The following is a 17,052-nucleotide window of genomic DNA, read 5'->3' on the forward strand; positions in this document are numbered from 1 at the left end:
AGTTATGTGATGTTTGGCGTTAGTTTGTCTGTCTGTTAGCAACATTACTCAAAAAAGGACTCACGGATTTGGATGAAATTTTCAGGGAAGATCAGAAATGACACAAGGACTAAGTGATTAGATTTTGGCAGTGATGCAGCTTATAGTCTGGATCCATGGATTTGTTAAAGATTTCTGTATCATTGCGAGATAGCAGCATGGGGTCACTGTAACTATGACAACAAGTGAACACTACATCAGCTCACGATCACATGATTATTAGCTTTATTTAACCAGGTTTGTCCCATTGAGATCCAAGATCTCTTTCACAAGAGAGGCCTGGCCAAGAGTGGCAGTACATACAGTTAAAAACAACAGTTTTAACACACAATCACATTTAAACATAGACATAAAAAATACAAATCATTTTACAAGATTAGTTAAAATAAAACAAAATAAAACAAATTAATAAAATTAATTGTGATTTGTAGTAGGATTGCAATCCTACTACAAATCCACCTCTGCGGACCACAAAATTTTTAGAAATTCATTCCGAAATCATACATTGACTGAGCAGCCTTGGTGGAGTACTGCACTCTATGAGTGCTTTTCTTTTTACAATTTTTGACAACTTGCTACATGATGAAATATTTGTTAAAATGTGTGGTGTTGTTGAGGAACACTTTTTTTGTGTAATGTTTCATGATTCAACTTAAAATGCAGTAGTGGTAGATGGCACTGATTAGCAACAGGACTGCACAGTGGCTTGGGGGTTAGCACTTTTGGTTAGCACTTTTGGCTTGCAGCTAAAAGATCTCTGGTTCACATCCCTGCCTTCCTGGGATCTTTCTGCATGGAGTTTGCATGTTCTTTCTGTACATGCATGGGTTTTCTCCAGGTTCTCTGGCTTCCTCCCACAGTCCAAAACATGCTGAGGTTAACTGGTAACTCTAAATTGTCCATGGTGACCTGTCCAGGGTGTCCCCTGCCTTCACACTAAGTCAGCTGGGATAGACTCCAGGATGGATGGATAATAACCTACAACAAAATCCTACCCACCCTGTGCTGTGTGAATCTCTGACTGCAAGAGTGTATAGATAATGGATGGATGATTAACAACACCAAGCAGGTCTGCAAGATTCAACATCAGGGATGGATGTGGTCTTAGATGTGTTATGTTTTACCTATAACTAGGCCAGTCACAATACTACAGTTGCCTGATTGCAGCAGTTCAAGCAGACTGTTTTGCACGGTAAGAATTGTTTCCATTGACATCTTTAGTTTGGACAACTTTAACAAAAATGTTTTACCTTAACCAACTGTTTATTAAGAGGAGCTTAACTTTAACTATTTGACCGACAGCATTTCTATTAATATCTCTAAGACAGGTAGGCAGGCAGGTACTTTATTAATCCCGAGGGAAATTCAAGGAACCAGCAGTATATTAAACATACAGAATATACAGAAATAAAAGATAAGAGCACACAGGGGATGTAGAGATATTTAAAATAAAGAGGTATAATTATGTACAGAATATATACACTAAAGCTAAAAACTATGTTGATGGCGTGCAAGTGGGCAGCAAAATATAACTCAAATAAATAAATAACTACACTGGATTTGGTTAGAAAGCCTAAAACCCCAGAAATGCTGTGAGTACATTTTAGTTTTAAGGATAAATAAAAAAGGCGAGCGTAGGAACTTGGAGGATGTGATTTGTAGCAAAAATGTGGCAGTCAAAAGCACAAATGCCACTAATTTAAAACTAATAGAAGCATTAAATAAACCTGTAAATGTCATCAACTTGTTAATTGCAATTATTTGTATGACATTTTATCTGCAAAATAAATTTAATGCTTGTGACATCCCTCTCTGTAACCACATCAAATTGTGATTTCACTCTACACCTGCACATCTGTATGTTAAAGAATGAAACAACTGAAGATGTGCAAAACCTATGGCAGGGTTAGTTTGTCAAACTCTAAGTTTGTTTACCTGCAGAGGTTATAAGCAAATACAATAAGCATCAGTAGTGGCAATTAGAGGAGTGAAGACAGACAAGTAAAAAGATAAAGTTCTTGTTTTAATTGTCAATATGTATATTCTACTGTTCAAAAAATTTAGGGCTTCCCAGACAATTTCCTATTTTCCATGAAAAACTAGCCTTTCAACACTGTTGGCTAACACAATGTAGCATTAGAACACAGAAATGATGGTCAGTGGAAATGTTCCTCTGTACCTCTATTTAATATTCCATTAATAATCAGCTAAAATAGTCATTTACCACATTAACAATGTCTAGACTGGATTTCTGATTTATTTAATGTTATCTTCATTGAAAAAAAAAATGCTTTTCTTTCAGAAATAAAGACATTTGTAAGTGACCCCAAACATTTCAAGAGTAGTGTATATACATTTCAAATTGCCTGTTGATTCACCTTCAGCATGTTTTCTTGCACATTAAAATTTGAGGCTATGCTTTGATGACAATAGCTTAGGACATATTAAAGATAAAAGCCTGAAATTTTCACTGTAATTTCTCATCACACCATTGAATCCAAATGTGCAATGAAAAATCTAATTGAACCAATTCTTTCATACCTCATGAAATAATGCTCTTTAAATTTAAATGTGTAAAAAAATGTACTGAAAGCGGGTTGCTGGGCAACTTTTTAAAAAAAAAAGTATTGGAAGGCGCTTGTATCTATCCAAAATTGTCCAGATACCTTTTTAAATAAACATAGTCTATGATACCAAAGTTTAAAGCAAATGAGAGATGGTCAAGCAGAAGTCCTGTGATGATTTAAGATGGAATAACCCATTACCATCATTTGCTGACAATATTCTACTGTTTTCTAATCCTCAACAAGTCTCAGGTGAGGAGCGAATCCAACAATAAATCAATGGTGTTAACAAGAATTGTATGTGCATCCAAAGCCTGATATCTGTACCAATAATCTTCAACGGTATCCCAAGAGTAATAAAACCCATTACTGAGCTTCACTGCTGGACAACATTGATGCAAATCCTTACCATTCAATCCTGCATTTTTTGATTCATTTAATGTCATCTTCATTGGGAAAAAAAAAGCTTTTCTTTTAAGGACATTTCGAAGTGACCGCACACTTTTGAACGGTAGTGTACAGTAAAAGAAAAACAAAACAAAATGAGCACGAGTCAAGTATGTGAATGCAGTGTGTCCTGTATAGTCGATGACCACCTGATCTAGATGCAAGCAGTAGCTCAGTTTATAGTGAAACACACACACAAACCAGAGCTTTCCTCCGTTCCTATAGAAACAATTACCACATGTACATAATTAGTCACTTTGGTGACATTTCAGCTGTCTTCTCAACAACTGAACTTCAAAGCTCACTTTGTGCAAAAATCACTAAACCTACCAGCAAAACACCATTTCATGCCTGTCACACCTTAGCAGCCATTTCTTAGCAATCATGTCAAGCACTTTATAGGAAGGACACAGCATTATTCACGTTCAGGACAACAGCTTATCTGGTGTTTATGATGTGAAAATGTGTCCTTCTTCAGGCAAATACCCAATCCTCTCTGTAGAGAAATAACTGATGATATCCTTATAGTACTGTGTTTAATTGCTCTTTGATGTACATCAGCTTTCTGAATATAAAGCTTGAACTTTCCTTTTTTCTTGACCTTTATTCAGCAGGCTTCCATGCAGAACAAACATACAATATTTTTTTTTGATTAATCGCTTTGCAGTGATCAGATTTTGGCTCCACTTCTATCCCAAATTATATTAGAATGTCCTTGGAAGATAAAACGTTATTGGACAACGTCTGAACAAGACACAGATGTTTCATTTCATTCCTTTCATTAAAAGCCCTCTCAGAAAAAGACTTATTTCCCCTTCTATTTACCACAAAAAAAAGAAAAACAAACAGATCAGAGTACAGTATTCCCACATGCTAACACAACATCCCTGAAACAAACAACCCTGGCAGCCATGGCAACATTCCTTAAACTGCTGTTGAAACATCTGTGAATAGATTTCTTTTCTCAGTTTGATGTTTACATTCGTCTGTCAGTTTTTGTGTGAAGAGACTTAATCTTTGGACTCTGAACTCTGCATGGTGTTTAGCCTTGAGGGACATAGAGAGTAATGAGCCTGATAGAAACATGCGCTTACCTGAGACTCAAGGTCAGTTGTTCATCTTTAGCTCTCAGCAGATCCCCTACTGAAAATGTAGCACTACCCAGGAAGCTGCTCTGTAGACAAAAGACAGAGGAGAAATAACGGTGTTAAATAAGAAATCAACAGAAAGAAATTACTGAACTCTTCTTTTGGTTGTACCACATAGGTGATTGAAACAGGTATGTCGTGTCAGACATCAGTCTGAGCCCTGTCATCTAAAGAAGCAAAAACATGCGATCATATCGACACATGGCAGCGGGACGTACGATCCACTATCCTTTTCTGTCTCTGTTTAATCCTCTTTCTTCCTTTTCTCACTGCTCTGACAGCATGTGTTTGCTGCAGGCTCGATATGAACAGGGGGTGTCAGCACGAGAACTGGGTCACTGAGAGAGAGGTAGGGGACGAGCCCATCAATAACAAAGAGAAATGATGCATATTTGTAGAAAAACACGCGCTAACACTCCATCAGAGACAGATATTGTACACGTACATCCACTCATACACATATTCTGTGACATTCCTGCACGTACGAGTAAAACCATCAACATGCTAACTTGTGCTACAGGGGGGAGGCGGTACTGCGACCATGCCAAGTACACCGGCTGCTGCGAGCAGAACTATAACACAATGTAGGTAATTAACAAAAGGTACAAAGGTGAGTCCACATATTTCATCATACTGGGGAAGAAGACTTTAATTAAGGTATCTGCAGCCTCTTCACACAATCAGGGCACCATTTCCAGCCCTTTCATATATCAAAATTAGGCTTTTTTAACAGTGCTGATGATGGTTTTTCGAATACTAAAATGATAATATAAAACAAGACAATTTGTGCCTCGCCCCCCTCTGTTCTTTTACAGGTCAAAGGCTCGCCTCTGAAGATGAAAACAGAATTGTGTGTTTTTCTAGTGAATGCAAATGAATTTCAGGTATTGTAGGCAAACAGAGACATCTTTCACACATTCCACACATCTTTTACAGTCCATCTTATAGAGAAAAGACCGTAAACAAAGTCAGCTTGTGCAAATGGGATGCAATGATCTAAGAGGCCAGATTAGCATTACATAATACTTACTCTATCTGGCATCAGTTGAGACTGGGGCTGCAGTTAAAACTATAAAAAAAAGTATTTTTCTCAATTGATCTTACATTTGTCTGAAAATGCCACAAATTGGAATTTGCATAAACCCTTAAAATGTCATCTTTATCAAACTGTCTGTCTAATAATCACACCATATCACATATGGCATGGCATTATATTTGAGTGACAAATCCCTGACGAAGTCACATAATAGCTACAGTTTCTTGTCTGTGTCATTGTAAAATTCTGAGTCTCCACTCTCAGTTACATTCAGTCACAGAAGGCTGCCAACTAATTTTTAATATTATAGCAGTCCCCGACAAAATCATTCTAATGAGGCCCACGCTGTGAGATATAAAGATTTTAAATGGGAGATTGAGATAAACTTCTGACAATGAGAGACCTAGTATCAGGTTAGGTTCAACAGTTATAGATAATCTGAGTGGAGAAAGAAGACTGGATTGGTGAATCTCTCCTGTGACTTACTGTAAAAAGCAAGATAAAGGAACACAGGGAACAGTGTTGTAATTAGGGTAAAGACAAGGCAACTATATTCCATTACAGATTACCATTACTTTAGGGGAAAAATGGAGATCATTGTAAGGATTACAATTTTGAACTACGGTGTAAAACAAGAAAAGCATTGAGAGACCGCAGTACTCCGCCAAAGCTGTTCATTCCCCCATATCGCATTGTCGGAAATGCAGCATTTTTTTTCAGGAATGCAGTATTTGTTTATTTATTAGTTGTTGATGATCAGAAATCACGGCAACATAGAATGTGGCCATTTCATATAGATGTACCCACAAACAAAATGACCTTGTGCTGAGCACAGGTGTGTGTTATGCATGTGTACGTTATGTACGGATACCGAATCACGTGACGTAAATATGTAGCTGGTGGCGGGAATTGATGGGGCTAAGAAACACCCCCACAGTTTAATCAGTTGTTCCTTATATCGGATAAGTCCCGATAAGTCCACAGCGGTGGATTTGTAGTAGGATCACAATCATGTGATCGTCAACAGACAGCTGATGTAGTGTTCATTTGTTGTCATAGTTACAGTGACCCTGTGCTACTATCTTGCAATGACACAAAAATCTTTAAAAAAAAAAAAAATCTGTGGATCCAGACTATAAGCCGCATCACTGCCAAAATCTAATCACTTGGTCCTTGTGTCATTTCTGACCTTCCCTGAAAATTTCATCCAAATCCGTTGGTCCGTTTTTGAGTAATGTTGCGAAAAGACAGACAGACCGACAAACCAATACCGATCGTCGAATAACTCAGCCAGGTTCCTTGGTGGAGTAAAAATGTCAATAATATAATTACAAGAGTAACAGTATTATGTCTGAAAAAATACAGGAAGAAAACAACAAAACAAAAAAGATAAGAACAGTATTGGTGAAATCGAGGTGTGAGAATATGGACCTGGCGGGGAAACAGTTGCTCTCTTGTGTTTGAAGCCACAACAGATAAGGGTGCCGAGTCACTATATATCTTTCTGCAGTTAACAGTTTTATAGATACAATACACAGGCATGACCGTTTTTGGTTAATCCCACGATTAAGTATTTCACTGAATCTAAAATTTGCCTCCATTGGCTAATAAGACAACAACAATTATGGCTATTTAAGATTGACAGTGTTCACTCACAATCTGCCAAATTCTGCCAACTGTGCAGCATCTTTTTATTAGTATATTTATGGTATCAATCAATGTGTTGTCACTTTGTTAGCTCTTGCCATATTTAGATCAGTCCTTTTTAGACATTGATTAAACCCCTAAAAACACCTCCCTGTATATTGAAGTTATATAATTTGAAGGTTTTCCCATGATAATTATCCCTTCCTGACTTAAAATATCTTAGCCTTAGCTCTACTCCATTGCCTTCTCTAAAAAGTGCAGATATCTAGATCTAGAAAGTCCCCACCTCTCTGTCTAACCACCCCCGACCTCCTCCACTCGCTCTGCTCAAACACTGTGAAACTGCTCTAAGCTACGTAATTGGAAGTTGTAATTTTGGAACAATTCAGCTGAACATGTTTGAACCTGAAACTGACTCTGAAGAGGAACGGTAGTTCTGAAAACCACACCTTGTGAAGGTGGTCTTTAGTGATTACTGAGGACACATTTTATAGTTTAGAGTTTATTTTAGAGTTATTGGAAGCAACCGTATGCACATTTACCAAGCAAATATTCTGCTGTGAGACAATAGAAAAAAAATCATAATGAAACACTTACTTGGAAACAGATCAGACTTTTACTGACATTTAAATTTAATTGCCCGCCATGTAAGAAATAAGTAGATTAACTGTAATTCTGTGTGTGACGGCTCGCCTGTTTGCAGTGAAGATAAGTACAGAATTGAATTTACTGTTAGATTCTGTCTCCGTGTTGCAGCACGTTACTGCTGTTGTACCATGTTGGTTTTTGCATGCTCATATGGATCCTTCTGGTGTCTAAAGTTGCCTAATAATCTCAGAGGAAAAACTCCTGCAAACAGCTGGAGGCAACAAACTAAACTTCAACTCTTGTAAAGCTTTGTAAAAAATCCCAGATTACATATTGGTGAGTCTCATTAATTTCACTCTTTCGTTATTGTAGCCCAAAGTTGTAATTAGGGAAGAGAATAGATAAATAGATTAAGTTAGAGAGAAAAGTAAATAGAGTATTGCATGCTTGTTTTATGGCTCTTATCCAGGTTGTTTTCTCCTGACTAGATCCTCGCTGGTGTTGTATCTACTGTCAGATTATGTTGCTTTGGATGAGAGCCTCTGCTAAATGAAATTGTGGAATTTTACCTCTGTCAACGAAAGCCACATGAAATGTCCTTTGTGCTTACTGTGATGCTGAAATATGGAAAGTGCCTGAACCTTTGTGCACAAAAGCCTGTTCAGGCGGTGTTTTTCATAAAGAAGGAGCTTTAAAGCTTCCTTACTTGGTGTGATATTTGTTTAGGCAGTGTGACAGATTGAGACAGAACCTGGAAGCAGATTTTAAAAGCATGATTGTTGGTAACACTGGCATGGTAATATGTCATTTTTTTTTTAAATGCCGTGGAGTTATGTGACCACTGGTGTACATTTGTCCGTCTGTTTGCAACATTACTCAAAAACAGATTTGGATGGAATTTTTAGGGAAGGTCAGAAATGACACAAGGACCAAGTCATTAGATTTTGGCAATGATGCAGCTTATAGTTTGGATCCACGGATTTGTTAAAGATTTCTGTATCATTGTGAGATAGCAACACGGCGTCACTGTAACCGTGACAAGTGAACACTACGTCAGCTGCCCGCTGATGATCACATGATTGTGATCCTACTACAAATCCATCGCTGCAAACTTATGGAGACTTGTCCATCGAAAATGATACAAGGAACAATTGATTAAGTTGTGGGGGTTTCTCTGAGTCTCATCAAGTCCCGCCGCCCGCTACATACTTGGATCACACGATTCAGTATCCGTACATAATGTACACATGCATAACACACGCCTGTGCTCAGTGCAAGGTCATTTTGTTTGTGGGTACATCTATATTAAATGGCCACGTTCTATGTTGCTGTGATTTCTGATCATCAATAACTAATAAACAAATGCTGCATTTCTAAAAAAAAAAAAAAAAAAAAATGCTGCATTTCTGACAATGCCATATGGGGGAATGAACAGTATTGATGGAGTACTGCGCTCTCTGAGTGCTTTTCTAGTTTGATTATCTTGCACCCTCCTGTCTCTCAATTATGACCACAAATTTCTACTGACTTATTTAAAGGGCTAGTTCAGCCCAATTTCTATTGAATTAAATGAGTATAACAAATTAATAAAAAGAATAAAATAAATATCCTACAATAATACATAACCTGCTATCCATTCATCAACATGCTACACTCCCTACCACCACTTTCTCACAATTTAACTCCAGCTAGTAGCTGAAAATTGGAAACCTGTGCACAGCAGGAATGCATGACACAGCATGGCAAAAGCAATATTTATATAGCATACATTTTAATATCCTAATCTTTCTTTTGTCTTGTCTTTTTTCAAATTTAGTATTGAGTTAATCCAGAAGTACTGGCAAGTAATGAAGTTGTTACTTTTGTGATGTCTGGATTAGGTTACACTATTTTAACATTTAATTAGCAACTGGGTCAGAATACATTTACCAGCAACCACCCCAACCAGACAGGCTCCAATGGAAACTGTGGTTAAGTGGGCAAGACTGAATGAAGCTACACCAGCACCCCGAAACACTGCAAACCTGACAGGTCACATGACTATTACATATAAGTCAGTCAGCACAGATGTGACTCAGTTTTAGTGTCACGGATTTTAATTTTGTCACTGGCTAAAAATATTTTCCAGTTAGACAAAGACACATTTTCTTCTTTTTCTTTGATGGTTGGTCTTTTTACCTCTAATTTTGCTTTCTCTCTCTTGCTAATGCTGCACTACTTTTTGTCTCTGTCTACTTTTTGGTCTCTCTGTATCAGATTATCAAAAAAAAGGGCATCCTGTCTACTGACCTTTTCTCTCAATCATTTCCTGCCCAGCATTTTCCTGCTACCCCATACAAATCCCCTCATGCTTACAGCCCCGAACACATTCTTTTGTCCACCCCATTGACAAGCAGGCAAACACATGACTACAAATAAAAAAAAAAGAAAGAAAGAAACCAGAACAGATGAAAACACAAGGTCAGTGCTTAGAGAATAATAATATTTAAGCACATGTGAAAGGTTTAAAAAAAAAAAAAAAACAGCTGAGATTTAGTAAGACACACAAACCCCAAGCATCAGATTGAGTTGCAGGTTTATGCAGCACAGTACCGTGTCCTTATGAATTAAACAGAGACAGGATCCCCAGTAGGTGCCACTTAATACGTCCAACGTCATATTCTTCAGCAGTGACGTATCATAGCCAATCCCAGTTTGCCCTGATAACCCAGAGCACAAGGCACAGAAGGCCATTACACACAGCGGAGGGACATAATATCCCTATGTAGCCATTACTCGCGAGTCGGTACAGAACGTCTGGTAAATGGTCTTAGAAATCCATTCCTTAGCATCTTTTTATGGCCCCTCACGATGAAGGCTTTAAAAGTAATGAAGCTCTGGAGACCATCTACTTACGCAAGATCAAAGTAGCTATACCAGAGAAAATGAGAGAAAGATGGGGGCAAGAGGAGGAGTGGAGTGAGAGAAGAAGACAAATGATGCTCTTCCAGGATCACGGAGGATTGATTATGATGGTCTCCCTCTGTTCCCATCTCACATGCTGTGGCTCTCTCAATTTTTTTCTATCAGTCATTTCACCTGCTCTCGCATATCTTTTTTTGACTGCTTCTATTGGCCACACTGGTTGGGAGCTGCTAGAGAAACTTTTGATCTATGATCTCCTTCCCTGCTTTCAGCTAAAGGGACAGCGTTAAGTCACATCTTAACACATAAGAGCTCTCGACAAAAAACACACACAGATCAATCGTGTACAAAAAAATGAAAGACACTTGTGCAGGAACACGCGGAGCTGACAGACTGCACATCTGCAGGCCATCCCAACCACTCATCTGTGGACCCTTGAAGGCCACAGCGTCTGCTCATCACCAGGCAAAGGGTAAACGGTCCAACTGAAGCTGTACATCTATTGATTTTCTCCACGTCCTGTGTGACAGGGTGACACACACCAGCACACACTAACACTCCCTCAATCATTCTCTCACTCACACACACACACACACACACACACACACACACACACACACACACACACACACACACACACACACACACACACACACACACACACACACACACACACACACACACACAAACTGCAGAGAATACCTGGAGGAGAGGACATTCATTCACATGCTATGCCAACAAATGACATTTCATACAAATGGCAGCAGTGACAGTTTGGCACAGGCTGATAGTATGCATCTGGTGCATTATTAACATTTATGAATAGGAACAGATTTATACCATGGAGGTCAGCGGTGTCTACATGAATACTCTGCTCCCTTGCTACAAACTGACCTAATTAAGTCATTAGAGATGTCATGACATGTCATTTATTGTAGCATGCAAATATATGTGCACTCAAGCACTAACTGTGGCTATACTAAGTCAAAGCTGACAAAGAGTGAGATCATACACGCAAAACACACACACACAGTAGATAACAACACATATACACACACAAGGAAGTCCACTTACAGTTGTGTTTCACAGAATCCGAGCAGCGGCAAGCCAGTAAGCCAGCACGACAGTGAGAGAAAAGCTAAAGTTTGATAGAAATAAAGAAGAGAGAGAGGAAAAAGTGATGTTATGTCTTCCTTCTTCCTCTTAAAGAGCTCCAGGATGGTCTTCTTACAAATCGTCCTGCAGTCCCCGGTTAGAGCAACTCCATGTACAGGTCACATTAGCTCCTTAAAGGCCAGCAGGCACACTGGCTGATTCATACACTGTCAACATGGAAACACATGAAGCACACGCAGACGTACACACTGCAGCCTCCGCTGTGGCTGAGCTACTGGCGCTGCTGCTGTTGCTGCTGTGGCTGGCTTGACAGTAAGCGAGACTAGGGAGGGAGAAAGAAAGGAGGAGGAGGGAGTCACAAGAGGGGAGGGAGGGAGGGAGGGAGGGACTCGACAAATACAAGCAGTCGAGGCAGAGAGGGGGAAGAAGGAGGGAGGGCAGAGCAACACAGAAGAGGAAGAGACAGAAAGGAAGGAAGACAGACAATTAATGGGTAGAAAACAAAGATAGCAACACAGAGAAGAGGAGAGAGATATAGAAGAACATCAGGGGAGACAGTGAGGGAGAGGGCGAGAGACAGACTTGTGTGTCACACCTCGGCTGCAGTCTGTGACTCAGATGGCCAACAGGAAAAGAAACACTTGTTATGGCTACTTGAATTAACATGAATTCCGTCTGTCTGTTTGCACACACTTTCAAACACACACTGACGTTCTTGAGGATTGCACGAGAGGCTTGTTGAAGATACTCGCATTTTAATTCACATATTTGCCGACACATTTAGGTGCCACTTAGAGAGCAGGGAAAAATACTGTCAATGCATACTGAGACAATGACGAACAAACACACACAACACCAGCGACACCGGGTTTGGGTTTCAACTATCTGGGCTCGAAGCTTGGATTAGGCAGGGTTTAATTTACCCATGCTGACACAGGGGGATGAGTAATTCTGGCAGAACAAAGGACATGCTCTACACTGGCCCTTATCACCCCAAGCAGGTACACAACCAAACACAATGAGGCACGCACATCCGCACAAACACCCAACATTTGTTCACACAGTTTGGTACAAACACAACGATCACTGGAGGTCACGGTGATGAGGAGTCAACCTTCCTTAATATGGGAGGTGGGGTGTGGAATTAGGAAGTGTGGGTCGATTTAAAGTGCTGTTTCCACCTTACTTACAGTGAGGATTGATGACCTGTGTGCCAAATGGAAGCCTGAGACTGATGCATGAACTCATAGCTGCCAATAGGTGACCCAAGACGCTCCCCTGTCTGGTAACAAACTGCTTACACTGACGATGTAACGGTATTTATGTACACTGGTGCTGCTGCCAAATCCATTTGAAATTTTTAGTTGGCTACAGCTCTTTTCTCTCTCTCTCTCTCTCTCTCTCGGCGGTTCCTGATGTGTTTTTGTGGCCTTTTCTTGTACATACTCCCACTCCAAATTGCAGCGTACAATAGGAATTAGTTTGAATCGGATTCTGAATCATGGCATGTACGGATGGAGAATCAAAGATCAAAGCTTGCTGAAGATAAGAATTAAGCACATGGCAGCGAGGCATATTTAATGCCATACTTTGGAAGTTCAAAATGCTTGACATATTTTCGAACATTCAAACTGAGTTTCTGAAAAGCATACTGAGATATAGTGGTCTTGCATTCAGCAGAGAGAGTTACTGAAAGTGAAATGTTTAAGGGTCCTTCCCTTTGAAATCAAAAGTTTCTCCTTAATTTTAACATTTTAAAGCTTTCTTCAACCAGTATTCACAGCTGAATTATATCACGGTAGCACATTATTCATTGACCTTACATGAATCTGTAGGCAGTGGATGTGTTAGTCTGTGTAAAGATGATAGAACATATGCCACTGGCAGCTTAAGTCTTAGTACAGATGCAATGAGGGACCTCAGATTACCAGTCACCCTAAACCCAGATGAGCACAGACAAAAGCACTGGGTTGTGTTTTCCCCAAGTGAGCTGATATTCTCATTCTTAGCTGTCTACCCTCGACATTGTCCTTGCATTCTTCCCTGACTTATTCCTTTCATGGTTCTCTACCTTGACCTCATTCCTCTGCTTTGATCTGTTAAAAGGGGAAAAAAAGGAAAAGTCTGCAGACAGACAGAGATGCAGGCAGACCTGAGCTCACCCCCTTTTTGCCCTTCCCATATATATCTCAGTGGCATTACCACCAGCTTACATGAGAGGGACAGCTGAACAGCGCTGATATGGTCCCTATGCTGGATTGAATTTAGCAAAATATATAGAACCCCTCTGACTTGCTGTGCCAATGACGCAGGACCTTTGAAAGTGTCCTGTGGTATCCAGCACGGAACAAAGACAGCGGATCCTGTGGCTTGTTGGATAGGACCTCTGTGGGTCTGGCTTGTTACAGCACATCCCATGGATACTTAATGACAATGGAATCTCAGGAGTTTGGAGGCTGGATCAATGCTTTGTTGTGTTCCTCCAGCTGTTCCTGAGCAGGTTTGGTGGCACCTATTGTCCTGCTGGGAGAGCAGAGGTGTTTGATCTGTAATAGTCTGACTCACCAGATTCAGCCTGCAAGTAGAAGTCGTCACTGCTCATGTGAATCACATGAAATGCTAGAATTAACATCATCAAACAGTTTTCTTATAGAATGGGTAGAGCAAAGCTATGTCCTCTCTTCTATTTTTCAGATTTTCATAACATTGTCAACCTTGATTGAATGTCTCACTCTACCTCATGTAACCCTCTTATGCATATTATCAGGAGTAGACAAATTATTTTTACTTCTTTCTTGACTGCTTTCCATCAGTCAGTTTGTCCTCTTGGTCAGCAGTAACAGCTAGCTAAATATCTAGCTTCTACTGCTGAAAAAAGCTAACATTAGCATGGATTAGCAACCCTGTTAATGTGATTAGAGTAGGGTTAGCAAACAACGAATAAAACATGGAATAAAAATGGTATCATTAATGTGTAAGCTGAGCCAATCAAGCCTTTGATAGTTTATTACCTATTATTGATGAATATGGAGCAGAAAATTGTAAAAGAGAAGATTCATTTTTAAAAAATTTTGATGCCCAAATGTCCTCCATTTCTGAAATGACTCATATATGTTTGTAGGCTTAATACAGCTAAGCTAGCAAGTATTTTAATGTCTGCTTATAGTGTTTCTTTTGAGTCTGTGGGAGCTTTAAAGTGTTTTGGAAGCCTGTGCACTTTGATTGGAAGTATTTTGTGTTTCATTATCTCTTAAGAAAATGTTTCAAGTCATAGTGTTTCATGTCTGCTCCAAAACAAGTGTGGGTCTTAAAAAGGGGGTCATACTGCAATCAGGGCTCTCTTATGTTCAGGCTAAAATGGTGAGTTGTGCTCATGAGTTTTGACATATTAGTGTGTGATGATATGTGTGATATAATCAATTGTTTCAAGGTTTTCAATGGTCCCAGTCTGACCTATAATGGCATAGCAGGGTCCGGGTTCTGGGCACTTCCTGTTACGTGTGTGTGCGTGTGTGTGCAGTATACTTATCAGAGTGTAATAATACTGATTTGTACTTAGATACAAAACACTTTGATGTGTTTTTCTAGTGTTTTTTGAAACATTACATGCCTTATTAATCGTTTGTACTATTCTTGACTGCTTTATGAATAATTTTTGAAATTTATCAAAGGCACCTACTGTAAAACAAGTCTGTCTTATTGTGCAAACACTAAACTGAAAAAGGAGAGACAAATGCCCTCCGGGTCTGGCTTTGATAAAAGAAAGCAAAACTTTAATCTTTTTCAACTACAGTAAGATTACAGAGTGTAAAATTGCAAAAGTGGGTTCTTAATTGGCATAGCTTTCCATGACTTCACTTCTGTGCTCACATAATTCAGTGATAATTCTTATCTAACTTGGAGTCAGACTAGTGTTAATTACCATGACACCATGGGTTTTAAGAAAAAATCCATTCTCACACCAAAATGTGGAGTGGATTATAGGGACCAACAACAAAGGCTACATTGTCGTGCATTACGAAGAACTGAGTCAATAACTTAATGTCTGAGTGATGTTAAAATTGAAGCTACAATAGTATCGTAATATCAGAGCTAAATGCATTTGTGGGTTTAATTAGCCAGCTGTTTGAAGAACACAGCTCACTGTGCTGAAATATGTGCTACAATGACAAACAAACTCAGCCATTATCCCAGCATAATATGCCAGCTTTGATACTGTGGCGCTGAATACCAAGTCTCCATATTTTCGGGAGCTGGAGATTTTCCACTGAATGAATTTGCCAGTCTCTTGTGTGCTATTTTTACCATTGTATATCTGCAGTTTTGCCAGAGCCAGGGTATTTTCAGGGATGGTGAGATTTGCCTTTCACTCAGATAACGGAACAGTTCACGTGTTCTACCACAGACGATTCAGCAACAAGCAACACAACAACAAATTCTCCAAACGCTGTAACCTGTGAAGCTGCATAAAGCACACCAAGCTCTCAGTCAGTGTTTGTATTCTTAGTGTACTGAAAGCGTGTAATATTCTAAAAGCACACGCTTTTCTAAACCTTTAAAGTGGCACACTTCTTGCGCTAAAACTACAGACTCCACGAAGGTATTTTTACACGTGAGAATTTACAAGCACTTGATTTTTTTTTCAGCCCGAGAGGTAAATACTCACTGAAAGCTGACTGCTGAGAGACAGTGGTTTCCTCCAGGGGAAGTGCCTTCAAGGATTTTGCCTCCTGCAGTTACTGTAAGTTCAGACAGATCTATAGAGCAATGTATGATGAACGCCGCACAACAGCTGACAAGTTAATATTCCTCTTCCTCACAAAACAGGTTAGGGTTTCTGAGGATCTCCTACAGCAAGGCAGGCTCAGTGTACATACCTGCTCATGCACATTCTTCAGCTTGTCAATGCCTGCCCCCAAACAAGAATCCCTACCTACCTTTGTTTTTTTGTTTCTCATCTCACTCCCTCGATTGCTGCTCTTGCTTGCTTCATCAGGTTTTGTCCTTTTTGGTGTCTTGCCAACCATCAAGCAACCTCTGAGACAGAAATGCCCAGGTAGGTACTACACAGGCCACAAAGACCGATAAGGACGTACTTGAGGTCCATTAAATAGAAAATCTGATTGCCACGTTCATGCATATCTATCTCACAAGTGAAAGCTGCAGGCAAGAGAAAAAGAAACTCGAGTTGTGGCAACTGCAGCCTGTCCTTGGTACACTGGGAGCATACTACCAAAGCCTTCCCCCACACTCTCAGCTTTGCTCCATAAAGTTTAATAGCTAACCCCACTGCAGACTAGGCGATAAAAATCAAGGCTCCCTTCACTCACAGTCTGTAAACATGACTTGGTAGCAGGTCCACAGACTGTACCGCCTCATTCAAACCCCCCCTGTATTGACTCGAGCACTGCGTTTAAATGACAGGACAGCAAACTTGAAGCTTGTTTGGTTAGACTTGCATTTTAACAGGCTGTTTTTTTTGCCCGTGTCAGCAAATGAAGCAGATCCATATCATCACACACTTACAATACGCAAGTGTTTCATATCAGCTACTTATAGCAGT

At 39.7% G+C, this 17,052-nt stretch overlaps 1 protein-coding gene across 8 annotated transcripts in view; it reads right to left on the reverse strand.

Annotated features, from left to right (window-relative positions):
• Positions 1 to 17,052, reverse strand: part of inpp4b (inositol polyphosphate-4-phosphatase type II B) — a 207,977-nt gene that overhangs the window by 123,641 nt on the left and 67,284 nt on the right. For 5 of the 8 annotated variants that reach the window (XM_055010158.1, XM_055010157.1, XM_055010159.1 and 2 more), the window contains one exon: positions 4,145 to 4,224. In XM_055010158.1, coding sequence (XP_054866133.1) covers positions 4,145 to 4,224 — 80 coding nt within the window. Of the gene's footprint in view, positions 1 to 4,144; positions 4,225 to 11,447; positions 11,790 to 16,155; positions 16,320 to 16,426; positions 16,597 to 17,052 lie in introns of those variants that run through there. The other 3 variants (XM_055010161.1, XM_055010163.1, XM_055010164.1) reach the window with 3 other exon arrangements.

Source organism: Amphiprion ocellaris, chromosome 4 (assembly GCF_022539595.1).
Source record: "Amphiprion ocellaris isolate individual 3 ecotype Okinawa chromosome 4, ASM2253959v1, whole genome shotgun sequence".
In the NCBI taxonomy this organism is placed as follows: domain Eukaryota; kingdom Metazoa; phylum Chordata; class Actinopteri; family Pomacentridae; genus Amphiprion; species Amphiprion ocellaris.